At 37.0% G+C, this 12,281-nt stretch overlaps 1 protein-coding gene across 4 annotated transcripts in view; it reads left to right on the top strand.

The window, feature by feature from the left end:
• The first annotated feature begins 516 nt into the window (after nucleotides 1-516).
• Nucleotides 517-12,281, top strand: part of LOC129227279 (neurogenic locus notch homolog protein 1-like) — a 90,288-nt gene continuing 78,523 nt past the window's right edge. Inside the window, exons 1-2 of one of the 4 annotated variants that reach the window (XM_054861811.1) lie at nucleotides 517-839; nucleotides 8,958-9,065. In XM_054861811.1, coding sequence (XP_054717786.1) covers nucleotides 773-839; nucleotides 8,958-9,065 — 175 coding nt within the window. In that variant the 5' untranslated portion in view covers nucleotides 517-772. The remainder of the gene's footprint in view (nucleotides 840-8,957; nucleotides 9,066-12,281) is intronic. The other 3 variants (XM_054861813.1, XM_054861810.1, XM_054861812.1) reach the window with 3 other exon arrangements.

Here is a 12,281-nt window from a genome sequence, read left to right on the forward strand (position 1 = left end):
TTTTTCTCTCTATATGTTCTAACCTACATTCAACTGGTAAACAACAGGACAAAGAGTCGTGTGGCGCGACGGGATAGGTGCATAGCAACGTGACTCATTGGCCTCCCAACTACACAAACTGGACCCTGAGGGGTTTTCCACTGCGCGCTGTGACTGAAAGCGTTTTTCCCCCTCAGTGCCATTAGTTTTTATTAAATTACTGTGGACTGGTAGCGTTTTTCTCCCTTCCGCTTTGCGGGGTCCATAGAGACGGAATTGAACTACAATATTCCCTAAAAACCTGAATTTCCAAATTTTTGGACTGAAAGCGTTTTTCCCCCTGACTCTTCATATATATGCATAATTTATAGCCTATGTCACTCAGTAAGAATGCACCTTTCATATAGTGAAAGAATTTTTCAAATAGCTGCAGTAGTTCCGGAGATTACCTCGAACATATATACACAAAAATCCAATCTCTCTCTTTATAATATTAGTATAGATGATACTTCCGCTTCAAGGTCAATCGCCATCTCTCCGCGGGCAAGCCTTATCAAGATCCTGAATTGTTTATTTTCTACAAAAATGTTTTTTGAATCCAGGTGTTTGCAAAGACCACAGTAACTGCTTTAACGAGGGCCAATGCGCTGCTGATGTTGAAAACAGTGAAAATAAGTTTTGCCGGTGTGAAAAAGGTACAAGTGGAGATTTTTGCTTAGGAGTTGATGACTGTTTAGATGGTTCTTTGCATTGTGGTGATGCGGAGAACGTAACATGCATTTGGGACATAAAAATGAAGCTCGCAAAGTGTGATTGCAGGAATGAACTCTTTTATGAAAAAGAAACCCAGACCTGTATAGGTAAGAATATTTTCTATAATACATAGCAGAAAAAAATAACATTCATTTCTAAGTTAGGATTTTTGATGATTATGGACTTTAAGTTTCATTCAAAAAGTAAACCGTTGTGAATGTATTTCAACACTCGTGGGAAAAATACGATACAGTCGCATCCCGCTTTATACTTTACGCTATTATACTTTAGCTTTCTGACCGGAGTCAAAGCTTTAAAAAAAAAAAAAAAAAATAAGAATCGATATAGCTACATGTGCATCAAGTTTTCGTAACAGCAAGAAGCGTATAAATCTCATTTATATCCTCCGTTGTATTATTTATTATTTTTATGTAATCATGTTATGAGTGATATCTGTCTAATTTTTTGATGCAGATCGTCTGGGCGGGGGCCGAACACTCGTTCATCTGGCTACCACTCGAACGCTCTGCCAATCGAGCTATTCAGCTCTGTCGGTCACAGCGAAGTTAAACTTATAAATTTAACCGAAAACCTCAGTCCGGTGCTTTAAAACATGTTTTTGAAAGAAAAAAAAAATTTTTTAGACCGCGGGTCTATTTTTCGTCATTAGCCTGCATGATAAGCTTTAAAATGAGATGTAAATCAAAGAAATCGATTGAGAATTTAGGAAGATCTCGCGTAGGAACAAAAAAACAGGCTACTGTGGAAAATCTCCATAAAAATCCTCGAGTATACCTGTGCACAAGAGGGCGCTTTTCGATATGCAAATTTCCCACCTGTTGGTTCAATTTAGTTAGATGTCTTTTTGTTCATGTATCGTGGATTCGTGGCATTCGATAGCTTGATTTTTGTTGATGTTGGTCGTCTCATGGCAGTTCGAATAGCAAGGGCAATTTGGAAGCCCTTTCGTATGTAAAATCCAAATAAAGTTAATTTAGTTTTTAGATAGTTGCCTTAGCATTTTCTTTATGGCGCATCGGCCGCAAAGGTACTGCATAACCGTTTGATAGTTAGAATTCGTCAAATAGTAATGTGCTTTTTATGTTATATTGACATCGTTGTTGTTTCGTACCATTGGATATAGTAACTGAAGAAATTTGGGTGAGTTATTTGTTTTCAATTTGTATGTCAATTAGTATGGATGCTGAAAAGATAAAAAAATAAACGTAAAGCGCTTAAATACAGTGCCACTAAGTTCGTTAAAAGTTTAGACGTCACTTTAGTAAATGAAACTAATGTTCGTAATTTAGAAGTATTATACAATCAACTAATTGATAAAATTGACTGTCTTAAAGTGGCTGATAATGAGCTTCTTAATGTAATCGAAGCAAAAGATATCGAAAAAGAGGTGCAACAATGTGAAGACTTCATGGAAAATTTAATTTTCTATAAATGTCAAATTACTCAAAGAATAGCAGCTGTAACACCTCCGGCTGTACCTCCTACTATTAACCCCGCTAATTTATCCAATTCAACATTATAAACTAGTGGTCTAGTACATCAAGAAGCTAGGTCGTCAATTAAATTGCCAAAACTAACTGTTAATAAATTCTACGGTGACCACAGGTATTGGCTAGAATTCATTAGTCAGTTTGAAAATGCAATAGATAAAAATAGTGGCTTATCTAAAATTGAGAAGCTTATTTACCTTAAGAATTTAGTAGGTGGTGCTGCAGCTAAAGCAATTTCCGGATTCGCATTAACAGAAAGTAATTATGATGCAGCCTTGGAACTTTTAAAATCTAGATTCGGACAAAAGAATTTGCTCATTAATGCGCATTTAGGATCGCTTTTGAACATGACTCCCATAAAAAATACAAGTGATACGAACAGTTTGAGAAAATTATACGATAAAGCTGAAACTGAAATCAGGAATTTAGAAAGCTTGGGAATAAATTCAGAATCGTACGGTAATCTCTTAACACCGATAATTTTGAAAGTATTGCCCTCTGAATTAACTCTTGAATTTAGTAGAAAGAATAAAAGTGATAATTGGGATTTGAAAGCTCTTCTCGAGTTCTTAGGTGAAGAAATACAAAGTCGCGAAAGAGCTCAATCTTTTCATTCTCCCATAAAAGAAAAACAAAATTCGACCCATCCGCTCCAAGAACGCAATCGAGGCGCTTCCGGGTCAAAATCTTTTACCAGAGATACTTTTCGAAAACAGAAAAGTTTCAATTCTTCAGCGGCTGAACTCTTAGTCAATCATACAGTTGCTAGTTCAAAATGTGTGTTTTGTGATTCGAACTTGCATGATTCAGTTTCGTGTGACTCTGTAAGCATAGAAATGAAACGGGATTATTTGAAAAGAAATAGACTTTGCTTTTTTTGCTTTTCGAATAGACACTCAATTTCTTCTTGTCCAAAGCTTAATAAAGAAAAAGGTTGTTCGTTTTGTGGTTTAAAATCACACCCCAAAACACTTTGTTATCGGTTTTATCAGAATTCGGATAAAACAACTTTCACCCCGCCCCAAGAAGAATCTGATGATAATGTTACTAACGTTTCTTCTTGTCAAACTGAAAACAAATCGCAAAGGGTTTTATTGCAAACCGCATCGGTCGTTGCTCGTTATAATAATCAATATAGAAATTGTCGTTTGTTAGCCGACACAGCGGCTCAAAGAAGTTTTGTAGATAGGAAATTTTCAAGATTGTTGAAACTTCCCATTATTCGAAAAGAAAATCTAACAGTTTATTCCTTCGGAGATAAGTCTCCTGTTGGAAAAACGTTTAATGTAGTTAAAATAAGATTGGAAAATAAAGAAGATCCGAATTTGTATTTGGAAATCGAGGCGTTAGAAATAGAAAAAATATCCGCGGCACATATTCCGCCGCCTGCACTATGCATTTCGATGCACCCTTACTATTTCCATTTATAGCAAGCATTTGAAAGGTTTGAAATTAGCTGATACTTCAAATAAGGACGCTAGTGTTTCAGTTTTAATCGGTGCTGATAACTATTATGACGTCATGACAGGTAGAATTAAACGTATTAATCGAAAACTTGTAGCTGCTGAGTCGCTCTATGGGTGGTGTTTAATTGGAATATCAGGCTCTTCAAATAGAAATTCAGGGGATTCTTTCGCCATGAAAGTAATGGTTGAGGAAAACATTTCAAAACAATTAGAGACATTTTGGCAACTAGAAAATCTTGGAATCGAACCAGCTAACGATGATGTAAGTTGTAATGATAACAAAATTTTACGAGAATTCGAAGATAGTATTCGCTTCCAAGATGGTAGATATGTAGTTAAACTCCCTTGGAAGGATAATTTTAAAGAATCGCTTGAAAACAATTACGAAGTGGCATATGAAAGATTTTCAAAATTGTGCTACAGGTTTCAAAATGATCATTCTTTGTATGCCGAGTATAGGAAGGTTGTAAATAATTACATAGAGCAAAATATTGTAGAGCGTGTTCCTGAATCAAGTGTAGCAGATAGTCCAGAATTCTATTTGCCCCATATGGCAGTAATTCGAGATGATAGGGTGTCTAGTAAGCTCAGAGTTGTTTTCGATGCAGATTCGCATGAAAAGGGCAAGTTTTCATTAAATGATAGTTTGCATATTGGACCTAATTTGTATCCTGATTTGTTTGAACTTTTGTTATCATTTCAAAAGCATCCAATTGCGTTCACAGTTGATATTAAACAGGCATTTTTGAATGTAGCAATTAACGAATCGGATAAAAATGTAACTAAGTTCTTTTGGACTGAAAATCCATATTCCTTTTCAGACTCTTTAGAAGTTCTAAGGTTCAATCGTGTTCTCTTCGGAATAAATAGTTCCCCCTTTCTCTTATGTGCTACTATTAAACACCATTTGAAGAAGTATTCTTCTATTTTTCCGCAAACTCACGAACTGTTAAACAAATTTTGTTACGTCGATGACATCATAGGAGGTCAAAATACTGTTGCATCGGCATACGCAACTAGTTTAGAATGCGTCCAGATCTTTAGAGAAGCAAATATGCCCTTGCACAAGTATGCTACTAATTCTGCTGAATTGTGAAAACTTTGGGAGAAGAACGGGTTTTCTACTGAAACGTCATCAAACATCAAACCCAATTGGTCAAAACATGATAAACTATAAAGTATTAGGCATTTCCTGGGACGCTGACAGGGATTTGTTTTATTTTAACGTAGAAAATCTGATATCCCTTGTATCGAAAGGAATTGATACAAAAAGATTCCTGTTGCAAGTTGCTGGTCGAATTTTTGATCCTATAGGATTTGTAGCTCCTTACGTAATTCGTTTGAAGATTCTCATTCAACGCGTCTGGGAAATGGGTCTTCTTTGGGACCAGGAAATGCCCCAAGTTATCAAAAAACTTTTCAGTCAATGGTGTCTTGAACTGAAAGACTTAAGTTTAGTTGAAATCCCTCGCTTTTATCATTTCACGGACTCTTACACAGTTGATGTGCAACTGCACTCCTTTTCGGATGCATCTAAAAAGGCCTACGGAACTGTAATATATTTTAGAGTCATTAAGACTGACGGGACTATAACAACTAGTTTTATCACTTGAAACAGCAGGGTTGCCCCGTTAAAGACTCTTTCTTTGCCGAGGTTGGAATTGATGGGAGCACTGCTTTCTGCCAGGTTGTGTGCTAAAGTCTGTAAAGCTTTAGAATTTGAGAAGTCCTGCTTTTTTCATACGGATTCCTCTATAGTTTACCATTGGATTAGAGGAGAACCGTCCTGTTACAAACTGTTCGTCAAAAATAGGATAGAGGAGATTCAAAGACTGACTGAACCACCGAAATGGAATTTTTGTCCTGGGAGGGACAATCCAAGCGATATTGTAAGCAGAGGAATATCTGTTCGGGAATTGAAAGATAGTCAACTTGGGTGGCACGGACCACCCTGGCTTAGCCAAACAGAGCAGTTTTTGCCAAAAATAGAGGCCCAAAACGTCAGCAATCATGACCTAGAACTAAAGAGTAAATTTAGAGAAGTTTCGCAAAATGAAGTAATCCTCGAAAATCGCGAAAAGCTCATTAACATTGATAAATTTAGCAGTTATCTCAAATTATTGCGAGTAACTGCCTTCGTATTTCGATTTATACACAACGCAAGAAACACGTCGAAAAATAAAGGTGCTCTCGAAACAAATGAGCTTAAATTGTCTGAAGAATACTGGATTAAAGAAATCCAGAAAGAAGCTTATTGGTTAGAAATAGTCGATTTAGAAAGATCTCAAAAAGTTAGCGATAGTTCAAAAATTCGTTCTCTAGTACCTTTCTTAGATCCCAGGAATATTTTGCGAATAAAAGGGAGATTAGATGAATCAGAATTTTCTCTATACGAGAAACAACCCATCCTTCTACCAAAAAACTCTAAATTTTCGGAATTATTAATCTTACATGAGCATACTAAGAACTTTCATATCGGAGTAACAGCTACTCTAGTAATGCTTAGAAGAAAGTTTTGGATAGCGAAGGGGAGACAACTCGTGAAGAAAGTACTTAGAAAATGCTTCATTTGTAGAAAATACAAATCCAAACCAGCAAACGAAATAACAGCGCAACTTCCGAAAGACAGAATTGTAGAGAATCCACCTTTCGAAATTTGTGGCCTTGATTTTGCAGGAGCTATTCTTTACAAATGTGATAAGGAAGTTAAAAAGGCTTATTTTGCAATTTTCACCTGTGCTGTAACTAGAGGAATTCACTTAGAATTAGTGTCCTCCATGTCTACAAAGCATTTCTTACTAGCCTTTAGAAAATTCATTTCCAGGCGAGGTAGTTGCAGCGTTGTTTATTCGGATAAGGCAAAATCATTCAAAGCCGCAAATAAAGATCTAATGTACTTCTATAACATTCTACAAGATTCGGAATTTAAAGATTTTATATCTTCACGTGGCATTAATTGGAAGTTTATCGTAGAAAGGGCGCCCTAGTGGGGCGGATTTTACGAACGTCTCGTAAAATCAGTGAAAGATCCACTCAGAAAAGTTCTCGGAAAAGCTCTTCTCACGTTTGAAGAACTTTCAACTGTTTTGACTGAAATCGAATACGTCGTTAATTCGAGACCTTTAACATACGTTACTGATAATTTTTTCTGAGCCCAAGCCATTAACTCCTCTTGACTTTTTGCAATATGGAAGGAAAAATCACGACTATCCATTTAATTTTGCTGAGTTAGTTAATAGAGTGTCAACTAGAGAGTCCTTATTAAAAAGAAAGCAGTATCAAACTACACTTTTGAAACATTTTTGGGTTAAATGGAAAGAACTATATCTACTTAATTTGAAAACAGTTCACCATTTCAAATCGCCTAACATTCACAAAGAAGTAAAGATGAATGATGTAGTGCTCGTCGAAGGGAATTTCAAAATCTAAACTACTATGGGACTTGGGAATCGTTCAAGAAACTTTTCAAGGTAGAGATGGACATATCAGAGCTTGTGTCGTCAAAACCAAAAAGGGACTTTTCAGAAAACCTGTGCAGCTGATATATCCCCTTGAACTTTGTGAATGAACTGGTTTCACGTATCCTTTTTATGATTAATTAGTCGAAAAGTTTATAGAAAATTTGTTTTAAACTCTTTTTTTTTCCTTCAAAATTTTGAAGTATTTGTGTTGTTGGACTTTAATTAACTTCTTAAAATAATTTGCTTAAATATTTCATTAATTTTGGAAAAAAAAAAACCTTGTTTATAGTAAAATTAATTTTGTTAACTTAAGTTTAAAATTGTAAAATTGTTTGAACATAAAATTCAAAAATAGAAATTACATTTTATATAAGTTTGTAACCATATGGTTTCTGGTATTTTAATCTTTATATTTAGCAACCTATAGTTATTGCATTCGTTATTGTTTACTGAGGAGAAGAATTTCCTTATGTATTTGCCTTTGTTATAGTTCTTTTTATAGGTTCTATTGATGAACTCTTAGAGTTCATGGTGGGGAGCTGTGGAAAATCTCCATAAAAATCCTCGAGTATACCTGTGCACAAGAGGGCGCTTTTCGATATGCAAATTTCCCACCTGTTGGTTCAATTTAGTTAGATGTCTTTCTGTTCATGTATCGTGGATTCGTGGCATTCGATAGCTTGATTTTTGTTGATGTTGGTCGTCTCGTGGCAGTTCGAATAGCAAGGGCAATTTGGAAGCCCTTTCGTATGTAAAATCCAAATAAAGTTAATTTAGTTTTTAGATAGTTGCCTTAACATTTTCTTTAGCTACAGAAATAATATACAGGGTGACTGAAAAGTCCTTGACACATTTAAAAAAATTCATAGAAAACCAACAAATTGCCGTATGAATTTGCGGTTTGCACCATAATACTTCACAGGTTCAAGAGTTTTTATGACATCAAAAAATTAAAAAATGAAAAGGGGAAAAAAAGAAGAAGAAAAAAGGCATTTCGCAGTCAGGTTATCAGTATATGCTACGCTTGTAATTCTTTTTTCAGTAATTTTCATTCTGAAAATTAAGAATTTGATCTTGAAAATTTCTTTTTGAGTTTTCCCATGTCAACAAAAACGATTTAAAAGTAACTTTTAAATTGTTTATGTTGACATGGGAAAACGCAAAAAGGAATGAAAATTACTAAACGAAGAATTACAAGCATAGCATATACTGACACCCTGGCTGCGAAATGCCTTTTTTCTTCTCCCCCCCCCCCCCCACCATTTTTTTCGATGTCATAAAAACTCTTGAACCTGTGAAGTATTATGGTGCAAACCGCAAATTCATACGACAATTTGTTGGTTTTCTATGATTTTTTTAAATGTGTCAAGGACTTTTCGGACACCCTGTATAAGGATGTAAATCAAAGAAATCGATCGAGAATTGAGGAAGATCTCGCGTAGGAAAAAAAAAAAAAACAGGTTACAGAAATAATATATAAGGATAAATTAAATGCATGCATCAAAAATAGTTATATCTTTCGTTCTAATTAAGATAGAAACAAGAATCAAACGTCATTTTAAGCACAAAAACACGGAGAAGTTTCTTAAATGATAAAAACAAAATGCAAAAATTGACGATTTTTTTTTTATCCCGGACCTCCTTAAAACGAACTCAAAGGGGTGCTTAAAATCAGTTCGTCTTAGCAGTAATTTGTTTTAACCATGTTCGAATTCGTGAGCTTCGACAAACAAATCCGTGATGAGCACTAATGGAAGGAAATAATACTTGTTTCTTTTTCTCAAAAGATTGCAAAACTTGTGGTAAAGATTATCATGGTTGCAAGATTGCTGCTGATGATGCCATAAGTTGCTTGTGTAACGAAGGTTTCATACAACATGGAATGGAATGTAAAGGTATTTAATTCTTTATTCATACATGATCATATTTTCTCAGCGTTTTTATTTATTTAATTCAATGATTAGGAAGCATTAATGCAGTGCGAAATGGGTCATTAAGATGCAGTGCAGTCAAGTCCGTCATTTCTATTTTTTTAGGGCGGAGGAGGGGTGGTCATAGGGTGGAGTCTCAGCGAATCAAACCAAAAAAACAACCAAAAATTACATTAATTTGAATTTTTTTCATCTTGAATTCAAATTATGTTTTTCGCAATCACGAGCGTGTGTGTGTGTGTATGAATGCGTGTGTGTGTTTGTTTAGGCGCATGTGTGTGGGTGCGTGAGTGTGTATGTATGCATGTGTGTGCGTGTTGTGTATGCAGTGCTGTGTGTGTACGCGCGTGTGTGTAGGTGTTTGTGTGTGTGTGTATGTAGGCATATGTGTTTGTGTCTGTGTGCAGGCATGAGTGTATGTGTGTAGGAGTGTGTGTTTGTGTCTGTGCGCAGGCATGAGTGTGTATGTGTGTGTAGGCGTGTGTGTGTGTAGGATATGGACACAACCTGGAGACGGTAAGAGGAGCAGCATCGTGAGGCCGGCCGACGCGACGGTGGTGCTGGCAGAGGGTGCTGGTGGGAAAATAAAATGATAGGAATTCAAAACAGTCAAGTGAGAACAATAAGCAATTGTGATTGCTCAACAAGCCCACTTTTATGTAAATATATTAATTTCTCAAAGTCAGAGGGAGCAACCGCTCCCTCAAATTACTAAGGAAGGAGCAATTCTCCCTCTGACTTTGAGAAGTTAATATATTTACATAAAACTGGGCGTGTTTTAGGTTAGTTTTTGGTTCAATTCGCTGAGTCTATGCACAATATGAACATGAACCCTCTATCTCCCCCCTCCCCTCCAGGGCCTGGAAATATCGAAACGATGCACTTGACTGCATCTTAATAACCCATTTCGCACTGCATTAATGCATATTGATGCCTGCTCAACTAAACAAATGACTGGCCTAGATATGATGTGTACTAAAGTTTCTCAAAGATTAATCAATATCGCACTGAATAACTGAGCTTAATTAGAAATTTCGAAATTAACAGCAGTTTTAATACTATTCAAGAACTGTACAGAATTAATAAGTGAACAGAATGTGTTCAGTATAAATATACTGTTACAAATTCTGTAAATAGTAATTATTGTAGTGACGTAACCTGTAAATAGTTTCCCGTAATGAATATACAACCCCTTTTCATTCCGCTAAAGTATATGACCCCCTATTTCCTTTTCTTTTCGTTGATAAAATTTGATAACGGTCTACGCATTTCTTGAAGCAGAAAGAATGTTGTGGAAAATTCTTCGATGTTTATAAAAGCCGTTAGCGATGGATAAACAGGGGAGTTTCAATTCAGATTTCGAACTGAGAGTGTGTATTAGCTCTGTTTATAGCGAGGCATTTCGCTGTGTTGTTTTCGTATTTGGAAGTAAATACGTGTGTAAACGTTGAGTTTACGGTGTTGTGTGATAATTGCTTAATTGCTGATGAATAATTTAGCAGTTGTTGACGATCTTTCCTGTACATAGTGTAAATAAATTTCCTGTGTTTTTATCAAGAACTGTGTTTTCATTTCAAGAAGGTGGAAGTCGCACCGAAGCCGTTACAATTTGGCGCCCAACGTGGGGCTACTTCTGGACTTTCTCGGAGTAAGTGTGACTTTGGACATTTTTTTTCATAAAGACTTTTTAAATTTGGACTTTGTTTTTATGGTGATTACTCGCGCAATGGATGAACAATTAAAACAACTTCTTGACGCAATCACCTCTGTGAAAAGTGATTTGACTGCAAGTTTTACAGCTAATCAAGAACAATTAAAAAGTGACTTGACTGCAAGTTTTACAGCTAATCAAGAACAATTAAAAAATGATATGGCAGCTAATCAAGAACAATTAAAAAATGATATGGCGGCTAATCAAAACCAATTGAAAAGTGATTTAACGGTGCTGAAAAATGACCTAGTTTCTAACCAAGAGGAAATTAAAAACGATCTTACTTCGGTAAAGACTGTGATGGAAAATAAATTTAATGAGATAGAGCATCGAGTTGATGCTATTGAAGGAAAGTTTGAGGCAGTTGAAGGCCGATTCATCGCAGTGGAAAATAAAATTGAAGAGAAATTTGAAGAAAAATTAAGTTCCGTTGAAGGCCGATGCAATGCTGTAGAAAATAAACTGGAAGAAGAAGATAGAAAATTTCATCAACTTAAAGAAAACATCTTTAAAGACCTGGAAAGGAGATTGGCGACCGCGGAAAGCAGCTCTGTACAGTTTGGCGCTCCCACATCGGTTGCTCGACCGTCCATTAAACTTGCCACATTTGATGGGAAAACTTCGTGGCAGGTTTACAAAACTCAGTTCATGATAGTGGCGGAAGCGAACGGATGGGACTCTGCTACCAAGGCCTGCCATCTTGCAGCATCCCTGAAAGGTGACGCAGCGGACATTCTTCAGACCCTTCCGGACGGCCAGCGCCTGGATTTCGCCGCCCTCACAGCTGCGTTGGAGCTTCGCTTCGGTGAGAAGTGCCAGAAAGATTTCAGCCGACTCCAGTTGAAGTCCCGTTTCCAGAAAACCGGGGAAACCCTGCAAGAGCTAGCGGCGGACGTCGAGAGACTGTCTCATCTTGCTTTTTGCGACTGTCCTGCGGATGTTCGAGACAACCTGGCACTCAACTACTACATCGACGGGGTTCGAAATCCGGAAATCCAGAAAACTCTACGGATGGCGGATGTCAAAGACCTGAATTCTGCTGTTGTGTATGCGATGAGATACGAGGCCGCGCAAGAAGCAACCCGTGTGGATCGCCATCTAATCCGGACTCAGGAAGCTGATGAGTCTGATTCCAGGTCGTCCCACCTCGCTGAACTTGAGAGGCAACTCGGTGACTTGGCAAGACATCTGAGCAGCATAACAGCCCAAAAGAAACATGAGCAGAAGTGCTGGAAATGCGGTAGTGAAGGACTCCTGCGAAGGAGTTGTCCGGCTCGCCAAGCTACGCGAGGGAAGGAAATCACCACCACCAGAGCTCTGCAGATTTCCTCTTCTAGTAGTGGCAGTGATGGACTTTTCATTTACGCACATGTAAATGGGAACCCCTGCAGACTGATTGTTGACACTGGAGCCAATGTGACAATCATTAGGACAGATGTGGCTCGTGAATTTGGATTGAAACTGCTGTG

Source organism: Uloborus diversus, chromosome 8 (genome assembly GCF_026930045.1).
Source record: "Uloborus diversus isolate 005 chromosome 8, Udiv.v.3.1, whole genome shotgun sequence".
Classification (NCBI taxonomy): Eukaryota; Metazoa; Arthropoda; class Arachnida; order Araneae; family Uloboridae; genus Uloborus; species Uloborus diversus.